The sequence below is a fragment of the Crocuta crocuta genome, unplaced genomic scaffold (genome assembly GCF_008692635.1).
Source record: "Crocuta crocuta isolate KB4526 unplaced genomic scaffold, BGI_CrCroc_1.0 scaffold214, whole genome shotgun sequence".
Lineage (NCBI taxonomy): Eukaryota > Metazoa > Chordata > Mammalia > Carnivora > Hyaenidae > Crocuta > Crocuta crocuta.
In genome coordinates this window covers 553317-571578 of record NW_027529999.1, presented here as the reverse complement: position 1 = coordinate 571578, position 18262 = coordinate 553317, and the positions used below count along the sequence as shown (strand labels likewise).

Here is an 18262-nt window from a genome sequence, read left to right as displayed (position 1 = left end):
GAAAAAAAGGGGAGAAGCGTCAGATTTGCGGGGTGGAGGTTGAAGGCTGAAGAAGCGATGAATACATCCTTGAAATGCTGAGTTTGAACTGCTATGAGACCAGCAAGTCCAATTGGGCTGCTCGACAAAAGGATCCGGCGCTCCAGAGAGAGATGTGGTTAGGAATTACAGATCCGCAAGCCCTCAAGGCCCTTCATGTCAGGGAGTTGGATGAGATCACCGAAGCAAGATGTGTGGGAAGAGACAAGCCGACCACCCACAATGGAGCCCTGGAGACAACTGGAATTCAGGAGGCCAGAGCAGGAAAAGGAGACTTTACCTTCTAGCACAGGGTCCGTCACAGGAAGGACAGGAGTCAGCTGGTACTGGGCTGAGGGCTGACTTGACAGTGAACCAGAGGGTAAACAGATGAGCTCCAAGTGAGAGAGAGACACGGCTTTGTGGGCTGGAGTCCACGAATAGGTGCAGAGATTACTTTTCCACAGTGCTGCGCTGGAGTAGCTCCTACCCAGTGACTGGTAAATGTTAGGAACTGGCGAGCTGATTGTTGAATACAATCATTATTTAAAATTAAGTTGCAGAGGCGCCTGGGTGGCTCAGTCAGATGAACATCTGACTCTGGATTTCAGCTCAGATCATGATCCAGGGTTTGAGCCTCATATTGGGCTCTGTGCTGAGCATGGAGCCTGCTTGAGATTTTCTCACTCTCCCTTTGCCCCTCTCCCCTGCTCACACAGGTGCGCTCTCTCTCTCTCTCTCAAATAAGTTTAAATAAGTTGCAAAAACTTACAACTAAATATATTTAAAGACAGAGGTCATAAACTCTTAACTCATCTCTTCCTAATTAGTACATTTTACTCTTAGATGTGCTATTATTAGGTGTTGTTTCTGTATGGTGGAAACACTCTAACGTCCGCCCCTGCACCTTTCTTTCCAGATCCATGTTCAGTGACACCTATTGATAGTGTGAAAGTGGCCGTGGTGGGTGTATGTATGCTGTGGAAACCAGCAAGTGCTACCGATCAGAACTTGATTAATTTTGTGTTGATTGTCTATGCTTAAGAAAGTAATAGAGAGACGGTTGGTGGTTCGGTTGATTAAGTGTCAAGACTCTTGATCTCGGCTCAGGTTATGGTCTCACGGTTTGTGAGATCGAGCCCTGCATCAGGCTCTGCAAAGAGCCTGCTTGGGATTCTCTCTCTCCCTCTGCGCCCCTCCCCAACTTGCGGTCTCGCTCTCAAAGTAAATAAATAAACTTAAAAAAAAGAAAGAAAGAGTTTGGGGCACTTGGGTGACTCAGGGGGTTAAGTGTCCGACTTTGGCTCAGGTCATGATCTCATGGTTCATGAGTTCGAGCCCCACATGGGGCTCTGTGCTGACAGCTCAGAGCCTGGAGCCTGCTTTGGATTCTGAATCTCCCTCTTCTCTGCCCCTCCCCTGCTCACACTCTGTCTCTGTCTCTGTCTCTGTCTCTCTCTCAAAAATAAACATTAAGGAATTAAAAAAAAAAAAGAGCTTGGCAAAAATCAACAAAAGCATTCTGTGAGAATCAGCTGGCTCCGTGGAATTTACAATAAAGGGTAAAGCACATTTTATTATTTTTAAGTTATATGTTACATCCTTTATATCAGTAAAATTTACAGTAAATTACTGTATGTGGGGTAATACACACACACGTTCTGCCTCCAGCAGGGGCAGAGCAGAGTCTGGGAATGGATCATTGGAGTGAAGGTAGCAAAAGCCTTCAATGCTGAGGGGCTAGAAGATGCATTGAGTTTGCCCAGGATGAGCATGACGAAGAGTGGCCTTTAAGGCCCAAAGAACTCCATGCACCGAGTAATGGGGAGGGTGACAGAAAACGGCAGCAATGAGAGGTGGTGGTTGTAACAGCCTGATGGTAATGGTCTCAGGCTGGTATAACCCGAGGGCGGAAGAGCAATGGCCTGGACATGGCCATGGATTGCCGAGCCCTCATCTCTCACTGGCCTTTGTAATACAGGGGTCATGGGAGAATGAGCAGCCTTCATTTTTGAGGTCCCAGGGAAAGCAGTAACCTCAGGGGTTTCAATTAATAACAGCTTCCTCTTAGTGAGTGCAAGAGGAGCAGAGTACAGTGATAGGATCAGGGTTTCTGAGTTAGACGTTTCAGGTTAGAATTCTGGGTCTGCCACTTCCTAGACACGTGATACGGGGCAAGCTACATACCCTCCGAGCTTTCATGTCCTAATCCAGAAAACGGAGATAATATAACCTACCACTAAAAAGGTAGTACCCCTGAAACACTATAAGCACAGTGCCGGGCACATGGTAAAGTTTCAGTGCATTGCAAAGATTTTTGTGACCACGCAAGGGAAAAAGCAAAATGCATAATTATAAAATTACAATTACACACGGTGGGAGGTGGGGAAGTGAAAGGAATGCTGTGTGATATTAACAACTGTTGTCCCTGAATGCCAGGACCATGCCGTTTGTTGCTGTACCTCCTCTGTATTTCCCAAAACTTCTACAACAACCCTAATTTTTACTTCTGTTCAGAAAAAAATATTTTTAATTTTATTTATTTATTTTGAGAGAGAGAGAGAGAGATAGCAAGAGAGCGCACACAAGCAGGGGAGGAGTAGAGAGAGGGGGAGAGAGAGAAAACCAAGCAGGTTCCACGCCTCCATCAGCACAGAGTCCAAAGCGGGGCTCCGTCTCACAAACCCGTGAGATCATGACCTGAGCCAGAACGAAGAATCTGTCCCTTAAGCGACCAAGCCACCCAGGAGCCCCAGAAAAAAATACTTTTTAAGCAAGGATAGTGCATAGCAAGGAAAATATTCATTAAAAAAAAAAAAATCCATATTGTCCCAGAGCATGAGAAAAAATTTTTAAAGTCCTCTGTGGTATACATAGGCCTATCACCCTAGCAAATTACTGCAAAGGGCAGAAAAAATTTGCAGAGTTTGGCATTCCCAAGTCATCTTTTTTCACCAGGAATGAAATGGGTGAGTTTAAGGACGGTCTCCTCTTCCCTATTTTCTATCTCATCCTATGATTTTTACATTTCAGGAGGACTTATTATGAATAAAAGTGCTATAAATTAATCTAAACATGATTCAAATCTTTAATTTATGTGTTCATTAAAATTTTACCTGTTATCAATCTTAGGGTTCCAGGTGTTAATGGCAATTCTAAATGAAAGTCAAATATAATCATTTGCATAAAAGCATTAGAAGGTGATTAATTGGTATTTTCATACAGCTGTGATCCATTCTGCACTTCAAGCGCTGAAAAAAATTTCCCCCCTAAAAACATTTACCTCCGCTAATCCTCATGAAATTGCAGAACATCTTCCCGTTTTTCATGCACTCGGCTACATTTATAGCATGTTCATTACTGGAGTCACATTTCATATTTCCTGATTTTAAAAGACATTACAATTGTGCACCCTTGAAAATCAGGCTGATCTCCACACCATTCCTTGAATATTTATGTGTTCCCTTCCTCCAGGAAGATAAAGATTAAATCTACTTGGGTGAACAGATCCCCATTTGTGTGTTTTAGCATGATCTGGGGACTATATTCCAATTTCAAGAAGCCTGAACCTGAGGTACCCCCCCAAAAAAAGTCACAGGGCTTAGGTAGAAAAGTGTTTTCAGAAAAGTGATTTATCTCTGCCGAATGAAAGCTGTAGCAGTGGCAGGTCAGATCCAGTTACGATTGCTAAGGCATGTCCAGGCTGGTTATCTAATGCCTCTGCAGGAATTTAGGCCATGCATTAATGCACTGAAGATAAAATCAATTTGAAAATTTCTTAAATCAAATACCAATCCTGGAGTACGACTCTATGTGCAGGAAAAGCAGCCAACAGTAATAGGAAGCCAATTACAAACTATAAACCATGCTGCTCAAACAGCCTGGCTTGTCACTGGTAGGGCCCATTACACACAATTTGCACAAGTTAAATCCACTGACTAGACAGAACTGCTTGCTAGACACACACACACATGTGCTACACACACACACACCCCAAGGTGCAGCTCAATTAACAGGGACTCGCTGAGTGCAAAAACCCACAGCAATATAAACATCATCCCATCCTGCTGTGCAGTGTAGCCAAGCATTTTACAAATCAGGCCTTCATTCAAACACTGGCCTAGCCAATTACTTATGATTTCCCTTCTCAGTTTCCTCATCTACAAAATGGGGTTAGCAGTGAGTGGAATCCTGTGGAGATGACACGAGAAAAGGCATGTGAGAGTCTGAGCACAGCTGTACTCGGCCGATGTTGGCTAGTGTTCGCCCCTTGTTCCTTCATCTTCCTGACTGCCCTGACCCCGGAACGGCAAAGGCACGGCATTGTTGTCACAGGGGCCAGTGAAGTCTTCCAGGGCAGTTGACCAGGCTGTAAGCAGTAAGGTGTTTAATTGCTTTCATTGCGTGGGTGATCTGCAGAGAAAACCAGAGGTGGGGGCCATTTTACAAATCTTTCCCAAGGCCAGATATTGCAGCTGACATGAATTAATCCCTTGAAATGTGAGTGCAGATCTACCGATCTTCTTTTCAGGTAATCCTGGCTCTGGTGGCTGACAGAAAAGATAGTTTTCTACCCTGTTCCTCTGAGGCTCCCTTAGATGAGGCCCCAACACTTCTGTCTTGGCCTACTGCACGCAGGCCATCATCAACCCACCATCCACAAATGGTCTTTCAACTTCTACTCTCTCCAATTCACATTCCTTCATTCAGCTGGTATTTGTTCCATGTATAATACAAATCAGGCACTGGGTTTACGGGTACAGTCTCTAATTTAAAGAGTTTCTTAGGAGCAATGGGTGGTTCAGGATGTTAAGCATCTGACTATTAATTTCGGCTCAGGTCATGATCTCATGGTTCATGGGATCAAGCCCCACGTTGGGCTCCATGTTGACAGTGGGGAGCCTGTTTGGGATGCTCTCTCCTTCTCTCCCTGTCCCTCCCCTACTGGTATCCTCTCTCTCAAAGTAAAGAAATGTTTATTTTAATGAATGCTTATTTATTTTAATGAGTGTTTATTTTAATAAATGTTTATTTTTTTATGTTTGATTTATTTTTGAGAAAGAGAGCACAAGCGGGGGTGGGGCAGGAGGGGCAGAGGATAGCAGCGAGCCCAATGTAGGGCTCAAACTCACAAACTGTGAGATCATGACCTGAGCCAAAGATGGACGCTTAACTAACTGAGCCACCCAGGTGCCCCAATAAATATTTAAAATAAAAATAGTTTCATGGGGTGCCTGGGTGGCTCAGTCGATTAAACATTCAATTCTTGATCTCAGCTCAGGTCTTGATCTGTGGGTTATGAGTTCAAGCCCCGCATTGGGCTCTGTGCTGGGTGTGAAGCGAGGAGAGGAGAGGAACGGAGGGGAGGGGAGGGGAGGAGAGATAGAGAAAGAAAGAAAGAAAGAAAGAAAGAAAGAAAGAAAGAAAGAAAGAAAGAAAGAAAGAAAGAAAGAAAGAAAGAAAGAAAGAAAGGAAGGAAGGAAGGAAGGAAGGAAGGAAGGAAGGAAGGAAGGGGAAGAAAGGAAGAAAGGAAGAAAGAAGGAAGGAAGGAAGGAAGGAAAGAAGGAAGGAAAGAAAGAAGGAAAGAAAGAAAGGAAGAAAGGAAGGAAGAAAGAAAGAAAAAGAAAGGTGGATTGATAAATAGAGCTTCTTGAATAACCTCTTTGGGCACAGATATGACAATGTAAGTTTGGAATGACCTTGGTGGTACCGGATGTGTACGTTTTGAGTAAACCTCGTTAATTGCGTCTGATGTTCCCTGCTGACTGAGGAACTGTAGACTAATGCACACATTTCTTGCTCTGAATCCATAATACTCTCTGCAATATGGCCCCAACCTTCCCAGCCTCACTAAACACAATTTGCCTCTGCCTAAATTTTGCCTTTACTCCTTACTATACTCCAGCCATACTACCTGCACTGCTGTTTCCTGAATATACCCAGCTCATCCCTTCACGATTACACATACCATCACGGACACTATTTGCAAAGTGCCTCCAGCACCTTCACAGAGCATTTGCACGTAGTAGGCTCCTTCCCCAGAGACCTTCCCTTACCATCCCATCTACCTCCACACATAACCCTGGTCACTAACCCCTCACCTGCCTCACTTTCTTCCAACCTTCATAGCATTAATCGTTATCTAAACATACATTAGTTATTGGTGTACCTGTTTATTCTTTCATCTCAACTAGAATTTAAGCCCTGTCAGGGCAGAGCATTTGTTTCATTTGCTCCCATATCCTCAGTGCCTAGAACAGTGTGCAGTATGTGGTGGGTGCTCAAATACTTAGTGGCTAAATCATCTCTCCTCCTATGGGATGGGTGCTTCAGTCACAGCACTTAACATGCTGTTTTTAATAATCAAAGTCTAGGCTCTGCTGGTTATTAAGGAACTAGGGACAAGGGACACAAGGGACAAGGAAGGGGCAGAAACCACTGAGAAGGCCTCGTGGCCTAGTGGAACTTGGCTGGGGCCAAGGCATTTCTACCCAGCTCCTGGGCCACAGTCTTTTTGTTTTGCTCCCTAAGCTGCTACTGCATCCTCCTCGTCCTGTGTTTACTGAGCTCACCTATCTCAACATCTGCACTGGCCCTACTGGCTTCTCAACATCCAAGAGTCTCCTTCCTCAGTTAAGAGTAAGAATTTGCGGACCGCTGGTTAGCTTTGAGCCAGCCGTCTATCTCTTGACCCAGTTAGTTGTAGCCTTGGGGATGGAAAGGGAGGCACAAAGGGGGAGTGTCTAGCATACTCCCTAGAATCTGAGGACAACCAGGGCTGCCTGGCATAAACCATACCCTCCAGAGATATCAGATCATGCCACTTCTCCCAAATAGACCTTGCTCTTTCATCCACTCCCTTGCATTGTTTTTCCTGCCCGAAATATACTTTCTTCAAAGCCCAGCTGCGGGACATTCACACTGTTGTGCAACCATCACCTCCAGTTCCAGAACATTTCATCACTACAGAAAGAAACCCCATACCCGTTAGCAGTTGCTCCACATCCTCGCCCCCACCCCAGCCCCAGGCAGCCACTCATGTTTTCCATTCTCTCAGGTATGGATCTAGAACTGGATATTGGATATATTGCAATTTCTGGGTTATATGGCAATTCTAAGTTTAAGTTTTCAAGAACCTGCCAGAATGTTTTCAAAAGAGGCTGCACCACACTGTACCTCCTCATCAGCAAGGTAGGAGGGAGCCAGTTTCTCCACACTCTTGCCAGGTCTTGTCTTTTTTTTTTTTTTTTTGAGACAGAGACGGAGCATGAGAGGGGGAGGGGCAGAGAAACAGGGAGATACAGAATCCGAAACAGGCTCCAGGCTCTACCTCACACTTCAAAGCCCAGTTTAAATATGACCACCGTGTAACTTCCTAACCTGCTCCAGAACAGGTTGGTACTCCGTTCTCCATTAATACCACCATTTATGTATCAGCGCTGACTTATTACCATTCCTGAGCACCCACGATATGCCAAGTACTTTTCTAGGTGAAGATACAGTGAATGAAACCAAAAATCCCTGTGCCTTGTGGAGCTGGCGGAAAGAGACAAAGTCTGTGAAACAATCATTAGTGCTCTGGGGAAAACTAAAGCATAGACAGACAACAGAACATGCCAGTGGTATGAGGGGGGCAATTCTAAAGTGAAGGTCACGGAAGGTCTCACTGAAGTTAACAGTTGAGAAGGAATTGAAATTGTTTTAACTATGGAACATCCATGAGAGAGGTCAAGTAGGCTTTGAACGATGGGTCTGGAGTCCAGAGAATAGAGTCCAGGTAAATAGGGCAGAAGTGGAGATCATGAAGAACCAGAACTTCAGACTGAGATGTGTCTGCTCAACTAGGTGAGAACTCAGAGTATGAGATCTGTTCTAGAAGGCAAAAAACTCTTGTGTTCATTTTCTATTGCAGCTGCAACAAATTAACGCTAACTTAGTGGCTTAAAACAACACAAATCTATCATCCTATGTTCTGCAGGATGTCCCACATGGGCCTAAAATCAAGATGTTGGCAGGCTGAGTTCCTTTTTGAAGACTCTAACAGAATGTCCCCTTAATTTCTCCAGATTCTAGAGGACCCCTTCCTCAATCTTCCAAGCCAGCAACACTGCATCTCTCAGACCATTCTTCCTCAGTCTCCTTCTGACTTCAGCCAAGGAAGATTCTCTGCTTTTAAGGACTCATGCAATTAGACTGGACTCACCCAGATAACCCAAGATAATCTCCCCATCTCAAAACCCTTAATCACAGCCATAAAGTCCCTTTTACCATGCAACATATTTATAGGTTCCAGGGATTTAAACTATGAACATGGGGTAGTGGGTTGGTATTTATTCCTCCTACCACAGTAAATGAAAGCATTTCAAAGTGATTAACCATGTTCTATGCTAACATGTCAAAAAAGTTAAGGATTAAGAACTGACCATTGGATTGGGACGCCTGGGTGGCTGAGTCAGTTAAGCATCTGACTTCTGCTCAGGTCACGATCCTGCAGTGGAGTTCGGGCCCCATGTTGGGCTCTACGCTCTACACTGACAGCTCAGAGCCTGGAGCCTGCTTCAGATTCTGTGCCTCCTCCCTCTCAAAAACAAACATTAAAAAAAATTTTTTTTGACCACTGAAAAAGTGCCATGGTGCTTCTAGTGATCGTTACGTGGGCACTTTCAGTGGAATCAAAATCCTCATTGGAATGGGTTCAAAAGACACAAGCAGAACGTACAGTTACGTAACTTTTGAGTTTTGCTATAAAGAGCAGACAAGGGGGTGAGTGTGGATCAAACAGGATTTTAACATGGAAGAAATAATAGTACGTTTGTAGGCTGACAGGAATGATCTAGCAGAGGTAAGTTAATGAGCAGAAGGAAGATAGTTGTATCTGGGCCCTTTGAATTGGGATGGAATCCAGTACACAAGTGTTAGAGCTTGCCTAAAGAAGCGCCAGGACAATCTGTCCACATAACTGAAGGAAAGACAGAACATACAAGCAGAGATGCAGGCAGGTAAGTAGATGCCATCAGACAGGAGCCTGTGGAAATTCCCTTGTTTCTATTTTCTTCGTCTGGGGGTTGCGGGGAGGCTGTGGGCGCTGGGGAGAAGAAGGCCACAAACTAAATGGGGAAAGAATGAACATTTAATTGTTCTCGAGGAGAGCCCAAGTAAATAAAAGAGAAAGGAGGATTGTCAGATGGCACCAAGAGTCTATCTGAGGTCACAACTTTAAACACAGACACAGAGTCAGCATGTCCAGTTGCACAAGGGCACAAGTGCAAATAAGGGGGCAGACTGAACTTAACCAAAAATGGAGGTTAGCCAGGCAAGCATAACGAAGCAAGAGATGTGGCAGGGCAATTTACTGGGTAGCCAAGAGTGAATGCAACGACAGACCACTGAATGTAAGCTAGAACACAAGGTGGGAAATTTAAGAGAGGGAGGAGGCTCAATAAACTGTAAGTCACGCAGTACACTGTACCCAATACTCTGCTTATTCTGTTCTTGACATCTACACATCTATCGCCTCTTCTAAACTAAGGTCCCCAAAGTGAGAACAGTGTCTTGTCTTCTCGTTCTTAGTACCCTAGCAGATAAGCTTGTTTTCTGAATGGATGGATGGACGCTGACCCATGGTTTGAAGGAAATTCCCCACCCTCAGTCCTATGATATAAAGTTCCTCCTTCCTTACTATTCTTTAAGAGTTCAAGTAAAAAGTTGCAATGCTTCATCAAAACCTGTGGTATAAACAAATCCCTCGGTCCTAAAAGCCAGCAAGTTATTGGGAACCCACCTCTTCCCCAAGTAGCTTAAAAAAAAAAAATCCCGGGGCGCCTGGGTGGCCTCGTCGGTTAAGCATCCGACTTTCGCTTAGATCATGATCTCGTGGTTCGTGGGTTCGAGCCCCGCGTCGGGCTCTGCGCTGCCAGCTCACAGCCTGGAGCCTGTTTCAGTCTGTGACTCCCTCTCTCTCTGACCCTCCCCTGCTTACGCTGTCTCTCTCTCCTAGATATTAAAAAAAAAAAAAAATCCCTTGGAACAAGACAAGATGCTGAATTCCTACGATGTGCCCAAGAACTGAACCACGAAATGTGCCAGATGTATCCCAACTGCAGTTAAGTTTGCTGTACTGAACACCTGGGTGGCATGAAATCTTTGAACTTCCCAACCTCTAATTATTTCACCTCCTTGCGGTAATTAGCAGGCACCAGAACAGGCCTCAAGAATACCAAGTTTTCTAAGGAGACATACGTGAAATTCAACCTGGGGTGGAGAACAGCACACAGACAAAGAGCATGTAAAATATGTTTTATTGTTCTTTAAAAGGGTTCAGGGTTTGGTTTTAGATCAGGCTGCACACCTTTCATCAGTCTGACATCTCTCACCATGTCAAACCGGCTTCAGCTAGCAATACTTCATTAAATCCAAAAGAAAAAAAACTTTTTTAATTTTGAGGAAGAAAATCCAGTTCTGAAAACAATTAACATTAGTATGTAATTTAAAACAAAATGAGGGATAACGTTTCTTGTCGCTTTAGACACCCTTCTCCTCATACAGAACCAGGAATGTAATTTTCCTAACTCAGGCAGGCACTGATACTGCTGGACACTGCACACACATATACACACAACTCACACACACGTGCGCGCACACACACACTCCCCACAAACAACAAAAATCAGAGCATGTCAAAGGGAAAAAGCTTGTTATTATATTGATCAAAACCCCTGGAGTCACCAGACAGTCTGAGTGTAGATGGTATGCTGTTTTGATCTTGAACCTATGTTAATGGAGTCTATTGTCATGTTCTGAAATAAAGAATTTTGGAGAGTACCATCATTTTTCACCTTAAAATTCTAGAAACAATTTCAAAAAGCATTATTTTGTTTTGTTTTGCTTTGTTTTCTGGGACAGGGGAGGAGAGAATCTACAGATTTTCATTTAGTTAAAAATCAAAACAACTCCGGCATAGGAAATAGGCAGTTCACACAGCCAGCCAACGTCTGAGGTATCATCAGTGTGAGACAAGGTCCCGGTCCATTCCTACTGGCCTAGCTGATCCTAAAAAAATGGGAAGTTCATGGCTCTGCATCACAAATTCCAGCAAGACAAGATCACCCTAAGCCTTTATTCAGATCCTCAGCAGCAGAGCACTATTAAGTAATGTTTAGATGAAGGGTGCAAGAGCCCTGGATGGTGTCCTTCAACTTGCTTTGTGAGTGCAGCCCGGTCACGAATGCTTTCTGCAAAAGAGCAGAAAGACAGCTTCTCTAGATCAGCACATTGAACCCAGCAAAGAATCTGTAAAACTGATACTACACCAATTCATCAACAACACAGTCCCTTTGCTATTCACTGGTTTGCTTTATGTCTGCCTGCTACCCTGGATGGCCTGTGGACACGTACTCACTAGGCATTGTTGGTTTTGAACCAGCGATTTTTTTTTTAAATCTCATAAAGAACCTAGTAAGAAAATAACAAGGCAATCAGTGGTTAAACTTAACTGTACATAGAGGGGATAGTTTGACAAAAATGCATCACAGGCATTTGCCGAGTCCAAAATATCCTATCTTTGCTGTCACTCCTTCCGCCGTTCTTGAAAAATTCATCATACGAGTAAATCCCAAATAAAACTGCCAAACTATCAGCATTCTCCGACATCATGAGACAGAAAATCGGAGTAATGCTACGACCCACAATTCTAGGAGATGTACAGAGTATGCTAACTCTCTACCTGGACACATCTTTAGTGACGGCCCGGAGCGCTCGCTCCCCTTCAGAAAGCCAAAGTTTCTGGGAGACCCACTTAGCTTCATTGGTTGGAAAAGAGAAGAATTCGACTCTCAGCTAAGTTCTTTGAGAAGAAAGACTCTTCTTAAAATGCCATTTCCCCACTAATTCACCAAAACCAAAACAAAAGGCTCTTGGCTACGTTGCCTAATGTTGAATAGGGTTTCCAAGAAAAGAAACTAACATGAACACCCCATCATCAGTAAAGACTAAAAACCACCTGGCTCATATAATACATATGCCACTGCTTTTTTTTTTTTGGTGTTTTTTTTTTTTTTTGGTGTTTTTTTTTTTGTTTCTTTTTTTTTTTTTATTTGTTTGTTTGTTTTTTCTAAAAGTGCCCAGGTGGGCTTAAGGCTGCCAGACTGCACACACGTCTACAGCAACAAGGGCTTCTCCTAGTCCATCTACGACTTATATCAGGGGGGAAAAAGAGGAATGGGGAAAGAGAAGAAGGGAAAAATACACGCCCACCACCACCGAAAAGAAAGAAAAGAAAAAAAGAAAAGAAAAGAAAAGTCCCACAACAGGGAGATCTATGTGCCAAGCATAATGGAAAAGTGTGCTCCCCAAACAGATGGTTCTGCACAGGCTAATGTTCTGCTGGTTTTCCTTAGAGACCTAGTTTGAAAAGTTAAAAAAGACAGGGGATTTGATATAATTCAATCCTGACAGAAATTCAAACTCCCAACAATTAGGAGCAAAATCATCCTTCACTGAATTAATCCCTTTTTTCTTTCTTTTTTTCTTTTCTTAAACATTTTATTCATGTTATAGAGGGATTTCTTTTTTGTTTGCTTTTTTCCAATCATTAGGAGAGTGGTTGAGGAGTACTGAATCCATCACTACTTTGGTGACACAGTTAAGATTCCAGATTCACATTTCCAGGTACCAAGAGTTCCCTCTAAATGCACAATCAAGTCAGCCTTCGTTTACGCTTCTTTTTACTGAACACAGCAGTGCCCATTGGTGTCTCTGACACGCAATCGCATCTTAGGTCGGTATTTCTCCAGGTAAAGCAGCTGTTTGGAATTGAATGCTCCCCTTCTTTTTCTGAAAATATAAGAATCAGAAACTTTATCATGGGGAAAAAAAAAAAAAGCTATCTGATTCACTGAAATGTATCATTAATCGCCTAAGGCTTTTCTGACTCCACACAGTAAAAACCAGCATATTCCCTATACAACATCACTTAAGAGAAAGGGCTGATGAATGACCAAGTATTAAATGAAGCAGCAGGCACAGATGGCATTCCTTGAAATATGCTACCTTCCTAGAGCTGCTACCATACATTTCATGACCTCTTGTCACAGTCTTTTCTTTTCTTTCCTTTTTTTCCCCCTAAGAAAAGGTTGAAAGGGAAAGGACAAGGTAGTAACTGCCAAAGAATTCTGGACAACAAAATAACATGGCTCATTATTCCAGACTGATGCCAAGATTCTATCTGAGAACCGCCATCCTGATTTTGTGCCTGAACAGGTCACTTAAGATTCCTAAGTGATTAACTGCTCCTCTATAGACTCTTCCTTGCCTCTTGGTCATAGTTGCACTTGGGAGGTATTTCGGACATCCATTAAAAGAGTCACTAGGTCTCTGAGACTCTACTACCTATTCATTTTAAAGATTCCTAGATACTCAGGTCATAATGGACAAATTCTTTAGTGTCCAAATTTGCCACCTAAATCAGAAAATCTTTAAATCTGGAAACAACAGTACTATTACAAGTTTATCCCTTGCTCCTTTTGATTTCTTCCATCAAACAATATTTTAAACCAACAAATTATTCCATACCACAAAAGGGTACCTTCCATAATTCCTTCTTCTTATATGGTCTTGCTTTATGTGTTTTGGAACAGAAAACTTCATACTCACTGTCTTATAAACTGAACTGCATCTTCATACTTCATTCCACATTCAATCAAAGCAAGTGCAACCAGCACGGGTGCTCTACAGAGAGAAACTCATCTGTAAATATCCACAACTCTTTGGAATTAAAGGATTTTTTTTAAACCCAGGATTATGTATTATCAAAACGACACAAAGCTTGAGGATCCCTTTTTTCCGTGGACTGAAAAAGCTATTTTCCTTATACAAAAGTCTGTATCACGATAGGGTCTATGGTGTTATGTACTTTTCATAAAGCACTAAATTCTACACCTTCATTAAGAGATCTTTATTTAAAGCATCATCATATTAGATCTCAAATTTTCACATTATATGTCCTCAAAAATTCTTCACTGGCCTTTAATCAATACCGCAGTAAAATAAATGACCAAATGTATCATCCATACTAAGCTTCTCGAAATTTTCATTACAAATCCATTTTAATATCATTTCCTCAACAAATACCACAAGGTGCTAGATTTCTTCAACAAAATCCTTTCTGTGAGTTATAAGACTGTCGGAGAACTGGTAACTACAAACAATTTTCTATATATGTATCTTTTTTTTTTTTTTCTTTTTACATCTAACAACGGACATTGAGGCCTGAGCAGGTCCCAACCTGTCCACGGTTTGGGTATGCTATCTGCCTCATAAAGCAAAGGAGAGGGTTTGTCTTCTGGGAAGACAAAGTTGTCTTCTCTGAAAAAGTGTCCTGCATAGTTGGATTTGGCATCTTCCAGGAACACAAAGGTAGGGGCTGAGGCCTCGCGAGTCTGTGTTTTCAGCTGAGGTAGAGAGAGAAGACTGGGTCCTGATCAGAAAGTCCCGAGTGAGGTGTAGTTACCTCCAGGACTCATCACTGTGAACCCAGCTTGGGTTTCGTGACAGTCACAGAAGTAGACTCCTTAAAAATAAAATAATAACACACACACACACACACACACACACACACACACACACACACAGACCTAACAAGGGAAAGGATGCTTTTTTTTGAGAGAGAGAGATAGAGCATGAGAGCGGGAAGGAGCAGAGAGAGAGAAAGACACAGAAACCAAAGCAGGCTTCAGGCTCCAAGCTGTCAGCACAGAGCCTGATGCAGGGCTCAAACCCACGAATTGTGAGGTCATGGCCTAAGCCGAAGTTGGACACTTAACCGACTGAGCCACCCAGGTACCCTGGGAAAGGATGCTTTAAAATGTCTACTACCTGGCACCAACTCTGGACTACCTGATGAAATAGGTACTTGTTACAAAACTGCCAAGTTCAGTTAGAACAGTACCTTCACCCTCAGAATAAAGACTGAAGCTTCTGACCCTGAAAAAGAAACTGGAAAAAAAAAAAAAAAAGGAAAAGGAAAACAGCAAACAAAAGGGCTAAGCGGAGGCAACAGCCTGAGTCACTACCATCTTGAGGCAATAGCAGCCTGCACTAATGTTCTGAGTCAAAGTGCACGTCATAAACTGGCATCTAATCTGCTGCTGCTGGGAGTGTTGCGGCACCATTGTAAGCAGTGCTCCAGGAAAAAGGCTTAAAAATCAACGTCATTTTTCATTCTCTCCACATCTCCTTTCAGAAGTTTAAAGTTCAGCCATCTGCTCTCCACCTATTAACTTCCCATTCATCTCAATCCAAAATTAACTACATATAGATTCTTTAAAATCTAAATCATTTTCATTCTGTTGCCTATTTCAAAGACCTAAGTCTTTGAATATGTGAAATAAGGGGGCGCCTGGGTGGCTCAGTCGGTTAAGCACTCAACTTCAGCTCAGGTCATGATCGCAAGGTCTAAGAGTTTGAGGCCTGCATCAGGCCTGTGAGGACAGCTCAGAGCCTGAAGCCTGCTTTGGATTCAGTGTCTCCCTCTCTCTCTGCTCCTCCTCCACTCACGCTCTGCCTGTGTCTCTCAAAAACGAATAAATGTTAAAAAAAAAAATTTGAATATATGAAATGAGGAAAAAAGGAACTATACTGAATTAAGACCACATTTTTTAGCTCAAATAAGATAATTACATTAAATCAGTTTCAAAACAATTTCTGAGTGATCATCTACTAAACCTATGACGGCATTAGAATCAAGACAACCAATGAAACATAAAAAGCTGTCTTAGGAAATCTGCATCAGTTTTTGCTCTCATTTCCTTTTCTTTCAGACAATTTAATATTTAGTGTAATAAATACAAATTTCTACCAAAGTGAAGTTTTTGAACATGAACTCACAAACAAACAAGCAAGAGCTTACCTTCCCAGTCCTGCAACACAATGCACTGCAACACAACAACCTGGCTCTTCACGAAATTTGGTTTTTAACAGGTTCAGCCAATCGTCTACTATCTGATTAGGGGGTGGTGCTCCATCATCAAAAGGCCAGTCCTGGAAAGGAAAGATCTTTACGTTAAAATGTTAGTTTTTCCAGGATAATATCCCTTGCAGAATAGCTGCATAGTACACAGGGTGGGTCTAAGTGAACCAACTGTACTTTATATACCTACTCTTAATACTGTAATTCTTATTATCACAACTGAAAAATGATCCAAGACCAAAATTCTTCTCAAAGACACGTACTCAGCATTGTAAACATCTGATTTCATCTTACAGAAATCTCTTATCAATGTGGTAAGAAACTAGTGTTCCTCAAATATTTTATCTGAATAAAGCAGTAATTAGACACAATAGAGAAACTATAATTAAAGCTGAGACAAAGTAAAAGAGGATAAACACCTGTCAGTATGATTTAAAAGTCCACTCTGGCAAAGAATACCATCTGATCTCTACAAATATTTTGAGGATTATCCCCCTAAATAGCTCTAAGTTATGATGTCTTTCCTTTAGAGAAAGATTCTCAAGAAATCTCGAGTAGTTAGCATATCATAACAGACATACCACCATCTTTGTGCTAATATAGTAAAGAAAAAAAAAAAGCCAAGTAGCAAGTATTTTTAAAGTTCTGCCTAAGTTATACATATCCCATTTAATAAGCAAATTACCACACGACAGGGTCCTGAGCAAATGGAGACCTTTTTCTCAAGTATCCCTTTTTTTTTTTTTTTAATATTTTTATTTATTTCTAGGGGGTAGAGAGAGAGAGAGAGAGAGACAGCGTGAGCAGGGGAGGGTCAGAGAGAGAGGGAGACACAGACTCTGAAATAGGCTCCAGGCTCCGAGCTGGCAGTCAGCACAGAGCCCGACATGGGGCTCGAACCCACGAACCGCAAGATCATGACCTAAGCGAAAGTCAGATGCTTACCGACTAAGCCACCCAGGCGCCCCCCCTTTCTCTTTTTTATATTCACCGATTTTGTTTTTTTAAGTAATCTCTATACCTAAAGTGGGCTGAAACTCACAATCTCAAGATCAAGAACTGCATGCTCTACTGACTGAGCCAGCCAGATGCCCCTTGGGTTGCTTTTTAATTAAGACCAACCCCAGGTGCATTGATATATAGGCAGGGGTTATCTTCCTTCCTACCTAGCAAAAGACCTAAGAAACCAACATAAATCAGCTTTATTTTTATTTATTTATTTATTTTTCCAAAATATTTTTATTTATTTCTAGGAGAGAGACAGCGTGAGCGGGGGAGGGTCAGAGAGAGAGGGAGTCACAGACTGAAACAGGCTCCAGGCTCTGAGCTGGCAGTCAGCACAGAGCCCGACGCGGGGCTCGAACCCACGAACCGCGAGATCATGACCTAAGCGAAAGTCGGACGCTTAACCGACTAAGCCACCCAGGCGCCCCTAAATCAGCTTTAAAGAAGGAGGGGAGGGGAACCTGGGTGGCTCAGCTGGTTAAGTGTCCAACTCTTGATTTTGGTTCAAGACATGATCTTGCAGTACATGAGGCCAAACCCAGCGTTGGGCTCTGCTCAGACGGCAAGGCTTGGGATTCTCTCTCCCCGCACCCCACCATCCCTACCCAGTTCGCACACGCGTGTGTGAGTGCATGTGTGCGCACACACACGTGTGTGTGTGTTTTCCCTTTCTCAAAATAAACTTAAAAAAAAAAAGAGGGGAAGGGAATTCACATTTTGCATTCTCTCTCTTCCATCTAGCCTCAAGGACAGAAATGCAAAAACACTGGGAATTTTTTTTTTTGTTAACATAAGATTACCCTAATGAGACTGGATAAGGACACTTTAAGATACTAAAGAAAGAAAAAGAGATAAGTGACAAAACACTAAATTGATTCTACCCTCATTATGGGCACCTCTAGGACACTTCATGTAGCCCATTAGCCATGACAACACATTATGTTTGATTTGTCAACTACACCCCATAATTAAAAGGCTGTCAGTGTTACCATTAAAAATGTCACCATAGAGTTAAACTGTAAATAGCAGTAAAACCAGTAAGTTACTGCCTTAGTTGAGAGCTTATTTCCTCTAATACTTCCTAAAATGCATCTAGTTAAGTAACAGCAGTATGAAATATACTTCACTTACTCATATAAGCAGTTTCTACCAAAAAATCGTTAAAGTAATTATTTAGAACGGTATGAACTTCAAACTGACATAAATGAAACTACCATTAGTCTTTTCCAATATGCCTCTGATTTGCAAAAACATTGGGCAAAGGATTTGAAAAGT

General features: G+C 42.4%; 1 protein-coding gene across 3 annotated transcripts in view; it reads right to left on the bottom strand.

Annotated features, from left to right (window-relative positions):
• Positions 1-10297: 10297 nt before the first annotated feature.
• PTP4A2 (protein tyrosine phosphatase 4A2) overlaps positions 10298-18262 on the bottom strand; it is a 30561-nt gene continuing 22596 nt past the window's right edge. For 2 of the 3 annotated variants that reach the window (XM_077763535.1, XM_077763534.1), the window contains exons 4-6: positions 15923-16068; positions 13669-13743; positions 10298-12849 (exon numbers count right to left, since the gene is read on the bottom strand). In XM_077763535.1, coding sequence (XP_077619661.1) covers positions 12741-12849; positions 13669-13743; positions 15923-16068 — 330 coding nt within the window. In that variant the 3' untranslated portion in view covers positions 10298-12740. The remainder of the gene's footprint in view (positions 12850-13668; positions 13744-15922; positions 16069-18262) is intronic. The other variant, XM_077763536.1, reaches the window with a different exon arrangement.